Below are 13,952 nucleotides of genomic sequence, written 5' to 3'. Positions count from 1 at the left end.
GCGCCCGCAGTTTTCATGGATATGATGACTCAGTTCGTCATTGTCTTCATCGATGACATCCTGATCTACTCCCGAAGTAAGGAAGAGCATGGCGATCACCTGCGACAAGTTCTAGGAACTTTACGAATGGAGAAGCTCTATGCGAAGTTCTCTAAATATGAAATTTTGGATCCGAAGAGTCTAATTCTTAGGACACGTGGTAAGCGAAGAAGGAATCCACGTGGACCCATCCAAAATTAAGGCCATTGAGAACTGGTCAGCACCGAAGACGCCTACAGAAATTCGTCAATTTCTAGGTCTCACTGGCTAAAACCGTAGATTCATACAGAACTTCTCCCGAATTGCGAAACCTCTTACAACGCTGACCCAGAAGGGCGTGGCCTTTGACTGGGAAGAGAAGCAGGAAAGAGCATTCCAAACGCTCAAGCGAGCCTTGTGCATCGCACCAATACTATCCCTCCCCGAAGGGATAGAAGACTTCGTAGTCTATTGCGATGCATCGAATCAAGGGCTCGGGTGTGTTCTGATGCAGCGAGGTAAGGTCATCGCCTACGCCTCGAGACAGCTGAAGACGTTAACTACACAACCCACGATCTTGAGCTAGGAGCAGTTATGTTTGCTCTGAAGATCTGGAGACATTACTTGTATGGAACGAAAGCACTATCTTTACCGACCACAAGAGTTTACAACACATATTCGATCAGAAGGAGCTCAACATGAGACAACGACGGTGGGTCGAGCTACTCAGTGACTACGAATGCGAAATTCGTTATCATCCGGGTAAAGCCAATGTAGTAGCAGACGCCCTAAGTCGGAAGGAATATTCTGGTCGAAGAGTCAAGTCGTTGACAATGACTATCCATTCACACTTGTCTAAGCAAATTCAGGCGGTCCAGCTTGAAGCCATGAAACCTGAAAATGTGACGAGTCAATCCCTTAGAGGAATGGATAAAAATTTAGAAGCCAAGTGTGGCTAAGCCTTTCATGAACCGGATCTGGACACCGAAGCACGGTGGTTTCCGAGACTAGGTCATGACCGAGGCGCACAACACTCGGTATTCCGTCCACCCAGGTTCATATAAGATGTATCTGGATCTTAAAAAGTTATACTGGTGGCCTAATATGAAAGCAGAGATTGCTACCTTCATAAGTAAACTTGCACAAAGGTTAAGGTCGAGTACCATAAGCCCTCCGGTTTACTACAACAACTGGAGATTCCAGAATGGAAGTGGGAGCGGATCACAATGGATTTCATAACCAAGTTGCCCGAGACCACCTGTGGACTTGATACCATATGGGTCATCATCGATAGATTGACCAAGTCTACACACTTCCTGCCTATCAAAGAAACTGACAAGATGGAGAAGCTTACGAGAACATACATTAGGGAAATCATACGACTACATGGTGTACCTATATCCATTATCTCCGATAGAGATAGTAGGTTCACCTCAAGATTCTGGCAACCGCTACAACATTCCTTAGGAACAAGGTTGGACATGAGCACTGCTTACCATCCACATACCGACGGACAAAGTGAGAGGACCATCCAAACACTGGAAGATATGTTGAGAGCTTGTGTGATTGACTTTGGAAAGGCATGGGATACTCATTTACCCCTTGTCGAGTTTTCCTACAATAACAGTTATCACACGAGCATCAAGGCTGCTCCATTTGAAGCCCTCTATGGCCGAAAGTACAGATCCCCTCTGTGCTGGGCTGAAGTGGGTGATACCCAATTAGCTAGGGGCAAGTTTCTGACAGTACTCTCACAGGCCCGGAAATCATTCAGGAAACGACAGAAAAGATCGTTCAGATCCGTGAACGATTGAAAACCTCTAGAGACCGACAGAAGAGCTACGCTGATAAGTGAAGGAAACCTTTGGAATTCCAAGTAGGAGACCGAGTCCTTCTTAAAGTCTCACCCTGGAAGGGCTTGATACGCTTCGGTAAGCGTGGGAAGCTTAATCCGAGATATATAGGACCCTTCGAGATTCTCGCAAGAATCGGCCCTGTAGCTTACAAACTCAACCTACCCGACGAACTTCGTAACGTACATTCTACATTCCACGTATCTAACTTGAAAAAGTGCTTGTCCGACGAGACTCTTGTAATCCCACTCGACGAGAGTGAGATCAACGAGAGCCTCAACTTCCTGGAAGAACCAGTAGAAATCATGGACCGAGAAGTCAAGCAGACGAAGCAAAGCCGTATCCCGATTGTGAAGGTTCGCTGGAACGCCAAGTGAGGACCGGAATTCACTTGGGAGCGTTTGGATCAGATGAAACTAAAATACCCTCATCTTTTTGCTTAGTTATTTGTAACTACTTTAATTGTTTAGACTTTAATTTCGGGACGAAATTCCCTTTAACAGGGGGATGATGTGACAACCCGAAATTTTCATTCGGTCAAACCCTAAAAGTCAACCACTGCGTATCATAAGTTAATGTCATTATTTCTTATTTTTAAGAAATATAAGGCTCGTTTGATTATTTTAATATTATTTTTAAACGAACGGGTGAAAGAAAGTGCCGTCTCGGGTTTTGAATTTTAAAAACCGCAAACACTTCGCATCTTACAAATTCCCGACCAAACTTTTATGTTTGGGTTGAAAAACCACCCAAAAACCATGAACGCATACCTATGTATGAGTTTACTCCCCAAGTCTAAGCCATTTGTGTTTACTCCCCAATTTCACAAAAGAGTAAACTCCAAAAAGGCTTTCAAGTATCATCCTAGATTTGTTTCCAAATCTTCAAAGTTGTAAGTGTTCTAACCATTTCAAGTTAGTAAAACACTTAATCTAGTGTTTGTGCATCTATTCAGCCATTCATTTATGTATTTTGTCTAGATTTCCAAAACGCCAAGAACACCAAGGACACACACTAAGTGTTCTTGGCCTTTTAGCTCAAATCAAGCCTCCTAATAAGTACTTCCATCCTTGAGTGGTATTAAGCAAGTATTACATTTAAACATCAAGAAATTATGCCAAGAACACAAGGTTAGAGGTGTTCATGATCCAAGAATGTTCTTGGGCCGTAAACACCATAAATGGCACCAAAGTGTGCCTAAGTCCCTTGTTTAGCCCTAGTTTGATGTTTAAGACTTAGCTTGACATGTTTAAACCCTCCGTTGATGTGTTTAAGCCTTGAAAAACACCAAACACCAACATTTATAGGTGTTTACGGTTTGGGGATCTCCCAAAACCGTAAACACCCTAAATTGTGTTTAAATGAGTCATTTTCCTTCCTTAGGCCTAAAAACTAACTTAGACAATTACCTAGTTGTGTTAAGGACTTGAAAACATGGAAATACCCTTTTCCATAAGGGTTTACGGTAGTAAACCAAAAGGGAAATGACCATGAGGCCGTAAACTCCTCTAAGGAGTGTTTTTGTTGCCCTAGTCCCTTCCAAAGGCCAAACCACCTAGTAGAAATGCTTCAAAAGGCTTGTTAAACCACAAAACAACACATCGTCAATAGGACTAGAGTTTACGACCGTAAACTCTAAAGTTTACTATCGTAAACTCCTTGAGTTATGACCATCAAAACCGTAAACTCCAAGGGAGTTTACCCTTGAACTCCAAACACCCTAGCTTTGCCCTACCAACACTTGGATGCAATCCTTGTGATCTTTAACACTTGAATCAAAGTGTTTTCATGTTCTAGAGTGTCCCAACTTATTTTATTAGTATAATTTGGCTAATTAGTTATATATATGTTCATTATATGATAACTAGGCTCGTGCGTGTGTACAAGTCTTCATTTGTCACCTAGCACCGTACCCGACACTTCAATCCAATCCACTCACCACAAGTGAGTTCATACCCCTTAACTAACCTTTGAAATAATTTTAAATGTTTTAAATTCTTTAATGGGGGGGGGATACAAGTTGAATACTTATAGTTATTACATCAATCACATGTGATTAATAACTACAAAACCAATGATTTTATTACTGTTTATCAAACTGCTTTACAAACTCTTTTACTTTTCAAATACTTTTACTTAAACTTTGTTATACTTATTATAAATTACATGCCTGTATATGTACAGCTATATAAGCAATGTTTAAAAGGCTTAGGAAGGTCGTCTGCCCTATTTCCTTTTAGCTCTTGAGATGTGGTCTGGTGGGATATCGGGTAGCCGTCCGAAGGTCGTTTCAATATTAATTATATATCATGTGTACATATATAGTCATAAAAGTTCTTCCATATTCATGCGTACTAGTTACATCATTAGTAAGTTACCATCGGGGTAGCACGGGATCATACTTATACTATTGCTAGATCAATGAGTCAGTTCATTCATAAGTCAGTACTTATTACTATGAGAACATATACATTACATTACTATGAGAACAACTATACTAGAAAGAGAACATATGAAAGATACAAGAACGAGTAACAATACATTACATATACATGAATACGTTAACAAAATTGTGATCCACTGTATCGGAGCATGCCTTAAATGTCATGGCCCGAGTTGTAACCAGAGTCTCTTGGAGGGAGAGCATGAGTTTGCGTATAGATCTATATTGGATTGACTATCCTATAGCTTACTGCTAGCTACATCTGGACCTGCAGGTCTGCGGGTGCCGAACGTCATACCTTTTTACGACCTACATTTGTCGTTGTTACCTAGTCGATAGTATGGTATACTTAATCACATGATACCTTAATATAAATCCGGTTTAAGGTAGTTAGTATAGCAATAGTTCCTATAATACAACACTACAATACTACAATAATTTACCCTTTATATACATTTAGTGATCATTTCACTTAAATATAAATGTACAAACTATATCTTGTTAATGATAGTTACACTTGGGAAAATTAAACACTTTTATGATAAATGAACATACAAAACAGTTATGCCTTGGTAGAAGGCTACTTTTACTAGAAAATATAGGTTTTTATGAGAGATTCAAACTTTTACAAACACTTACAAACATTCACATACTTTATCACCAATGTTTACAAACTCATGTTTAAAACCACGTTCAAACGTTTTGATACAAACACCGACACTAAAATACTTATGAACTCACCAACTTAATGTTGATAAACTCTTTCAAAATAACTTGTATTCTCAGGTCGTCAGTAGACTGGTACCGATGCCAGCTTTTGAGAAGATGGAGCGCATCCAAGACTCGTCTTATTATTTTGATTTACTTTTTGGTGTCTATAGTTATACGGAACACACTTGTATTAAAATTATATATTTAATGCAATGGATGATGTTGTTTGCTTATTATGACGTCCTCCCCCCCCCCCCCCAGAACGTTTCCGTCGTTCTTGGTTTTGGGTTGTGACACATAAACTTCTAATGTGGAACTCAAGAATGAGACAATGCTCATCAAAGCTTTGCTTAAATTACATAAAATTGGATTCTGGAACTCAAGAATAAAACAATGCTCATCAAACTTTTGCTAAATTGCGAAGACTACTTCGATTATGGAACTTTAGAATTAAACAATGCACATCAAAGCTTTACTAAATTGCCTAGACTTCTAATGTGGAACTAAAGAATGAAACAATGCTCATCAAAGCTTTGCTTAAATTTCATAGACAATGCTCATCAAAACCTTGCTAAATTGCAAAGACTACTTCTATTATGGAACTAAAGAATTAAACAATGCTCATTAAAGCATTGCTAAATTGCATAGAATTCTAATGTGGAACTCAAGAATGAAACAATACTAAAGCATGAATACTCAGACAAGCATGGAACTTTTTCGCTTTCTCTCTCTTCCCCTGTTTCTCTCTAACGGTGGTGCGATCTAGTTTTTGATACATCGGTGCTGCTTTTCCGGTGATTATTCCTAATCGGTGAAGCAATTTCTCTACTATTTCCGTCTTCCTAATGGGAGCATCATCCAAAGTGGATCGAGTGAAGGAAGTGAAGGTTAAACCACCGGATAAAAGTGTTGTTGTCCGGTATACTAAGACTGAAGTGGATGTGAAGGAGCTTGTTCCTCCTAGAATTATTGAGCAATCTTCAGCTACGATCTATAAAGCTCGTCGTAAGCCTAGTGTCTCTGGAGCTGTTGCGTCAGGAATTGGTAAAGCTGAGTGGAAAATGGAGGGGAAAGCCTTCAGAGTTAAGAATAGAGCTCGGAAAATTGTGGATGGGATATCTCCGATGGATGCTGAGGAGTACTATGATGAGGAAGCTACAGAAGAAGAAACTGAAGACGAATTGGAACCTGCAAATGCGTGGGAGGCGGATTCTAAGATCTCATTGACGGGAAATGATAGTTCTATAAAGGGAATGAAGAATGGAGGTACTAAAGAGATGAAGATAATTGGATCGATCATGGGTAATATTCCTTCAGGTAATACTGCGAACCTAATGAAAAACTGGGATGGATCAAAAGTGAATGAAGAATTATTGAACCCTATTTCAGATTTAAAGAATGTCACGGATGAAATGTTGAGAGTTAATTCTAAAATTGTTGTTAGTAATGATACTAATCAGTTTAGTTCTATGCTGAATGTCAAAAAAGTTGGGGAATCTAGATCTGATGTTGATAAGTGTGTCATTAATAATGAAGAGTTTATTCCAGGGGTTGGGTTTCAGTTTCTTAGTAAATTGAAGGAGGATATGGTTGTGGGGAAGGAAGTTGATAATGGATTGGATCAGAGTATGGATATGGATATTTCAAAATTGATTAAGCAGAATGATGTGGAAGAAGGTATTAATGAAGATGATAGCTCTACTGATGTGGAAGGGGAAGTTGAATCAAGTGAAGAGGAATCTAGTGAAGATGAGGAAATAATGATGGAAGAGGAGACTAATGAGAAGAGTAATATTGAAGCTAAAGGGAAGTTGGAATCTGGTACAGTAATCAATAGTATTAGTACTCTTCCTTCTATTTTGGGAGCTGCTAATAATGGCAAAAAGGTGGAAAGTGATACGCAGGGGAAAATAGAGAATTCATATGCTAGTGTTTTAAAAGGCAATAGGCATAAAGGTAAAATTGATGTGAGATATATGCCTGGGGAAACAGGTAATGAAGATGATCATGTTATTATCCCAATTGAAAATCTAATGAATGCTAGTATTCCTTACATGAATACCCTATATGGGTATATGATTGATAAGAAATTGGCTTTCCCAGTGATACAAAAAGAAGTTAGAAGATTATGGAAGAATGTGGGACTTGAAGAGGTGTTTATGAATAATAAAGGATTTTTTTCTTTTAAATTTAGTGATGAACAGGGGATGTTGTCTGTTTTGGAGGAAAGTCCATGGCTAATGTTCAATAACATGCCTCTTTTTCTTCAAAGATGGACACCAGGGTTGACTTTAACAAAGAATAGTCATGATAAGATTCCTGTCTGGGTCAAAATCTATGATTTACCTTTGGAAGTATGGAGTGGAGATAATCTGTGTATTATTGCTAGTAAATTGGGAATTCCCCTTGCTTTTGATTCATTTACTGAAGAGATGTGTTTGGAACATAAGGGAAGGAATGCATATGCTAGAATTTTAATTGAAATGTCGGCTGAAAAAGAATGGAAGAAAAGTATTGATGTTTCAACTTGGGATTTTGTAACTAATTTGGCTGTTATTCAAAGATTTGAAGTGGAGTATGCTTGGATGCCTTCTAGATGCAGCCATTGTAAGGTTTATGGACACATGGATAAGATATGTTTGGCAAGTATGAAGGGTAGTAATCCAGGGCAAAATGGGAATAATGGAATTAATAAGGAGGATAAAGGGAAATCTGTGATTGATAATGAAGGGTATATAGAAGTTGTTAATAAAAGAAATAAGAATGTCAAAGATGGAGAAGGCACTAGTAAAACATTGATGAAATCAGCTAATATTGTTAATCAAAAATACAATGGAAGGAGTAATTTTTCAAGAAGGGGAAACAAATTCAGGGGACAAAATTGGAATAAAAGTGGAAATGGTCAGGGGCAAAATGGGTATTTGAATAATAAAGGGGTAAGTCACTGGAATATGGAGAAAAATAAAAGATATGAGAAGGTAGCTGGGCAATATGATAATAATGATAGGAGCTATAAGGGAGAAATTAAACAAGGGGAAATTGAAAAGAATGTTAACAAAAAAGAGGAGAATAATAAGATGGTTAAGGAAACTGATAAATGCAATAGAAACAGTTTTGAAGTTTTGGGATTGATTGATGAGGATGTTATAATTGGAATGGAAGAGGATGATAAAGGAGATAAGATTGGTGTTATTTCTGATAATCAGACTTGTTTTCAATCTGCTATTGATGATAGCAGATTGAATAATGATAAGATTCATTCTATGGGGATTAGAAAAGAAGATTTAGAAATGGTTAACAATGAAAATCAACGATAACACAAGGAATGATAAAAGCAGCAGCAATAGTGAGTCTTCTCAGGCATTTGAGATAGTAAATGCCAAAAATAATGTTATTACCCAATGATGTCGATTGGTGTTTGGAATATCAGAGGGCTGAATAAAGCTGTTAAGCAAAAAGAGGTTATTGATGTTATTAAGGATAATAACCTGGGGATTTGTGCTGTGGTCGAAACACATGTTAATTGTTTAAATTTAAAGAATGTGTGTTGCAGAACTTTTGGGAACTGGGATTGGATTTCTAATAGCAACTCCTGTGATGTTGGTACAAGAATAATTGTTGGATGGGATCCAAAATTATTTGAAATTATGGTCATTTCTCAATCTAAACAAGTGATTCATTGCTTTGTTAAGTTCATGGATTCTGGGTATAATATGTTTCTTTCATTTATCTATGCTGCTTCTAAATGTATTGAAAGAAGAGACTTATGGGAAGATTTGAAAAAATTTAGTATAACTGTGAAAAAAGAAGCTTGGTGTTTATTGGGTGATTTTAATGTTACTTTAAAAGAATCTGATTATTCTGAAGGGTGTTCTAAAATGTTGAAGGGTGTTGATGAATTTGCTGAGTGTATCAATTTCATTGAAGTTGAAGATTTGAATAGTACAGGGTTTCAATTCACTTGGAATAAATCCCCTGCTGGTAACAACGGTATTTTGAAAAAGTTGGATAGGGTTATGGCTAATTTGAAGTTCATGTCTGATCATCCTCTAACGCATTCAACTTTCAAACCGTACAGAATTTCTGATCATTGTCCAACTGTTTTAATAATCCCGAATTGTAAAGTGAGATGGAAATCTTCATTTAGATTTGCAAGATTTATTACGGATAAAGATGAATTTTTGCCTATGGTTAAGGACATTTGGGCTACAAATATTGAAGGTTTTTTTATGTTCAAAGTCACTCAAAAGCTGAAAATGTTGAATAAGGGTTGTAGACAGATGTGTAACAAATTCAGAGGTTCGGGATTGAAAATTAAAGATTTGAGGAAGGAGTTGGGGAATATTCAAATGAAAATTGATCAAGAGCCTTATAATGCTAAATATAGGGAGGATCATGCTAATATTCTTTTTGAATATAATGTTGCTTGTAATGATGAAGAAAAGTTGCTTTCTTAAAGAACTAAGATCAAATGGTTAGTTGAGGGGGATAATAATACGAAGTATTTTCACAATTGTTTGAAAAGCAGGAATAACAGGAATCGAATTTTGATGGTGCTTGATGAGGATGGAAGATGGGTTAAGGGGAATTCGATGAAGGAAAAATTTGTTAATCATTTTAAGAATTTCTTGGGATGTGAAGATGACACAGATTTATCTATTCTTAATGAAATTTCTTTTCATAATAAGTTGGATAGAAATGTGGCCATGAATATGATAAGGGTAGTTACTGATGATGAAGTTAAAGTGGCTATGTTCGATATTGCTGATAACCATGCCCCTGGACCTGATAGGTTTTCTTCTAAATTCTTTAAGTGTGCTTGGAATATTGTTGGGCCTGAGGTATGCAAAGCAGTGAGGGAATTCTTCTGGACCGGGAAATTATTGAAGGGTATTAATGCCACTAGGATTGTGCTGATTCCTAAAGTGGATAGTCCAAGAAAAGTCACTGATTTTAGGTCTATTGCTTGTTGCAACACTTTTTATAAGTGTATCAGCAAAATAATTGTTAACAGGATAAGGAACAATTTAGGTGATATTGTTAGCAAGAATCAATCTGCCTTTATTCAAGGAAGATCAATTCTTGATAATATTCTGCTTGCTCAAGAATTGATGGTGGGGTATAAAAATAAGAAAGGAAGGCCAAAATGCACCTTAAAGATTGATATACAAAAGGCGTATGACACTGTGGATTGGAAATTTCTTAAGAGGATCCTGTTGGAATTTGGATTTCATCCGATCATGGTTAATTGGATTATGGCATGTACTTCTTCTACATGGTTTATGATGAATTTTAATGGAGAAGATCATGGATATTTTGAAGGAAAAAGGGGGCTGCGACAAGGAGATCCTTTATCTCCTTACTTGTTCACTTTGGTTATGGAGGTTTTCAATTTATTATTGCTGAAGAAAATTGATGATAGCAATAGATTCAAATATCATTGCAAATGTGAAAATCAGAAAATTACTCATTTATGTTTTGCAGATGACTTACTTGTGTTTGCTTATGGCAATGGGAATTCTGTGAGAGTGATAAAGTCTGCTCTTGATGACTTTAAAACTGTTTCGGGGCTGAAAGCAAGTATGGAGAGAGTCAGATTTACTTTAGTTGTGTGAAGCCAAACATGAGAAGGATTATTGTGGGTATTTTACCTTTTGATATTGGTAAAATACCCTTTAAATATCTTGGAAAACCAATGTGTGTGAATACGCTGTTCAAAAAAGACTGTAAGCTCTTGTCGATAAGATTAAATTGAAAGTGTATAATTGGAAAAATAAGATACTTTCTTTTGCTGGAAGATTACAGCTCATAAATTCTGTGTTGGCTTCAACTCATGTTTATTGGGCTTCTATATTCAAAATTCCTATTGCTACTATTAAGGAGATTGAATCGATTTGTAGGAGTTTCTTGTGGGCTAAAGGAGAAGTGGTCAAAGGGAAAGCCAAGGTTAAATGGAGTGATGTTTGTAAACCAAAGATAAATGGAGGTCTTGGAATTAAGAACTTGAGATTATGGAATGATGCTTTGTTATCCAAGCATGTTTGGAATTTGATTAATAACAAAAACTCTCTGTGGGTTCAATGGATGAGAGAAAATTATATTGGTAAAAGGAATTTTTGGGATATATGGAAAAAGAAAAGTATGAATTGGACTTGGAAGAGATTTTTGGAATTGAGGAAAATTATTAGACCTCATGTTGTTTCTTGTATTGGAAATGGGGGGAATACTTCATTGTGGCATGATTGGTGGCATCCAATTGGTATTTTAAGTACAATTATTGCTAGGAGGGATTGGATTAGAAATGGTTTTAATGATAATTCTTTAGTCAGTGATGTTATGAATAATGATTCTTATGCTTGGCCCGTTGATTGGGTGAATAAGTTTCCTGGATTGATTGATGGGCCCATGTTCTGCAATATTGGAAATAATAGGGATATGATTGTTTGGAGGGATATGAAAGGCTTGAGTAAGAAATTTTCTTGCAAACAAGTTTGGAGAGATATTAATAATTTTGGAGACAAGGTTAATTGGGTGAACTGTGTTTGGTATAGGAATTGTATTCCCAGGAATGCTTTTATTTTGTGGCTTGTTGTGCTGAATAGATTGAAAACTCAAGATCGAGTTAAATTTTGGGAGAAGTCTGGTTCTTTGCTATGTCCTTTCTGTTTAACAATTTCTGATTCGCATGACCACCTTTTCTTCCAATGTGAGTTCGCAAGTACTATTTGGAATCATTATTGTTCCAAGACTGAATTGTTGTTTCTTATTCCAATTGGAATGATTTAGTTCTTAATATATGTTCTGGGTTAAAGTCTAGAACTGTTGAGAATTTGATAAAAAAAATGGGTGTTGGCTAGTTGTGTTTATCATATTTGTAAAGAAAGAAATCTAAGGATTTTTTGTAATTTGAGAAATTCGGATAGAGGAGTGATTTCTTGTATTGAGAATGAAATTAAATTGAAGTTGATAGGGTTGAGGAAAATGAATATTATGGTCAGTGAGGAAGTGTTACAGTCTTGGGGTATATTTGGAAACAATTTCTGTTATAAATGAAGGACTCTGTATGGGTTTTTGGTGTTGGTTCTTTCAGTTTAGACATTTAGATTAATATGGGATTGATGGTTAGTTTGGTTGGCTGTATGGGAGATTTGTATTGGGGGTATTTTCGGAAAGCCAGAATTATAGGAATTGACGGGATTCAAGGAATTGACAGATTATTTCACTGGATTAAGAGCTTGCTCTTGATTTATGTGATTTGTACCTTTGGGATTTTGTATTTGGATAAGATCTTTTTTGAGATTATTCAAATGGAAAATCCTAGACATGTGATTGATGCCATGTCTAGTCTGCAACTGGTTCTAAATTTATGGTGGTTTTGGTGCTCCTTCTATTTCTTGTTTTGTGGCTGCAGGATGATCTTTTTGCTGATGTTTGTCAAGATTGTTGAAGTTGGGATTGCGCACAGCAGGAGATTCAATTTGAGGACTCATATTGTGATGCTAAAGAATATTAGATGGAGCAACAGAGGGTGGATTCAAGAGCTGATAGGAAGAAGAAGTTGCTGGATTAAGCTCGTGAAGTTTCTGCAGAGGAATTCGTTTAATGTGTCTTATGTTTTTTGGTCCACTAAATTTGGCTTTAGTTTGTTTGGGTTTGGACCTTTATGGATTTGGTTTTTAAGTTTTCACTGTTGGACTGTGGGTTTTTTAAGGGCCTTTCTCCTTGCATTGGTTATAATATTGTTAAGTGGTATAAAATTTGCAAGGGGATGAAGTTACCTTTTTTCCCACATTTAATAAGTCTTTGGTGCAGTGTCTTGAATTTTAAGGTTTTTTTGGGGTATTTGGAGGTTTATTGTGAGGGTTAAAAAATGGTTAGGAAGTTGGTTATGGATAGGTTGGATTGAGTAGTGTTTTTTGATTGTTCTTTATTTTATTTGTATTTGTATTCTTTTATTCTTTTTAATAAAGTTTGCTGAGCCTTGGCTCTTTTCAAAAAAAAAAGTATTCCATATACTAATACTTTATATGGATATATGATTGATAAGAAGCTGGCGTTTCCTGTGATTCAGAAAGAGGTTAGAAGGTTATGGAAGAATGTGGGTCTAGAAGAGGTATTCATGAACAACAAAGGGTTTTTCTTTTTTAAATTTAATGATGAGCAGGGGATGTTATCTATATTGGAGGGCAGTCCTTGGTTGTTGTTCAATAATATGCCTTTATTCCTTCAAAGGTGGAGACCAGGATTGACTTTAACTAAGAATAGGCAAGATAAAATTCCGGTGTGGATTAAATTTTTTTTACCTTTGGAAGTATGGAGTGGTGAAAATTTGTGTATCATTGCTAGCAAGATAGAGATTCCATTGGCTTTTGACTCTTTTACAGAGGATATGTGTTTGGAACATAAAGGTAGAAATGCTTATGCTCGAATTCTTGTTGAAATGGCAGCTGAGAAGGAATGGAGAAAGAAAATAGAAGTTTCTATATGGGATTTTGTTTCTAATTCTGCTGTGATTCAAAGTTTTGATGTTGAGTATGCTTGAATTCCGTCTAGATGTAATCATTGTAAAGTCTATGGGCATATGGATAAAGTATGTGCTGCAGCTATGAATGTAGAGAAAGTGGTTAAGATTGGGGATGATGGAAACATAAAGAACAATAAAGGGAAGGAAGTGGTTAATAGGGATGGATTTACAGATGTCAGTTATAAGAAGGTGACAGGAAGCAATAATGGTGAAGGCACTAGTAAGTTTCTGGAGGGTTATACTCAATCGAATAATCAGAGAAATAATAGGAAGAATGGGAATTGGAACAGGGGTAATAATTCCAAAGGCAATAATGGGTATAGAGGTGGTAATGGTAAAGGGAAAAATCAGAATTGGAACAATAAAGGGATAAGTCATTGGAATTTAGAAAAGAATAGAAGTT

General features: G+C 36.6%; 1 protein-coding gene across 1 annotated transcript; it reads left to right on the top strand.

The window, feature by feature from the left end:
• The first annotated feature begins 9,575 nt into the window (after positions 1–9,575).
• On the top strand, positions 9,576–13,567 carry LOC128129492 (uncharacterized). The gene is made up of 4 exons (XM_052767966.1): positions 9,576–10,616; positions 10,804–11,547; positions 13,076–13,138; positions 13,190–13,567. Exons 1-4 carry the CDS (start codon positions 9,576–9,578, stop codon positions 13,565–13,567), a joined length of 2,226 nt encoding a protein of 741 aa, XP_052623926.1.
• Positions 13,568–13,952: the final 385 nt, after the last annotated feature.

This window comes from Lactuca sativa, unplaced genomic scaffold (genome assembly GCF_002870075.4).
Source record: "Lactuca sativa cultivar Salinas unplaced genomic scaffold, Lsat_Salinas_v11 Lsat_1_v11_unplaced_02, whole genome shotgun sequence".
NCBI classification, from domain to species: domain Eukaryota; kingdom Viridiplantae; phylum Streptophyta; class Magnoliopsida; order Asterales; family Asteraceae; genus Lactuca; species Lactuca sativa.
This window is presented reverse-complemented; position numbering and strand designations above follow the sequence as displayed.

What these genes read in the sequence shown, in the direction of transcription:
- LOC128129492 (XM_052767966.1), top strand. Translation starts at nt 9,576, where the DNA reads ATGGTGCTTGATGAGGATGGAAGATGGGTTAAGGGGAATTCGATGAAG. An exon ending in TGAAAGCAAGTATGGAGAGA is followed by an intron (nt 10,617 to 10,803) that starts GTCAGATTTACT and finishes TGGAAAAATAAG; the next exon opens with ATACTTTCTTTTGCTGGAAG. An exon ending in AGAATGTGGGTCTAGAAGAG is followed by an intron (nt 13,139 to 13,189) that starts GTATTCATGAAC and finishes AATGATGAGCAG; the next exon opens with GGGATGTTATCTATATTGGA.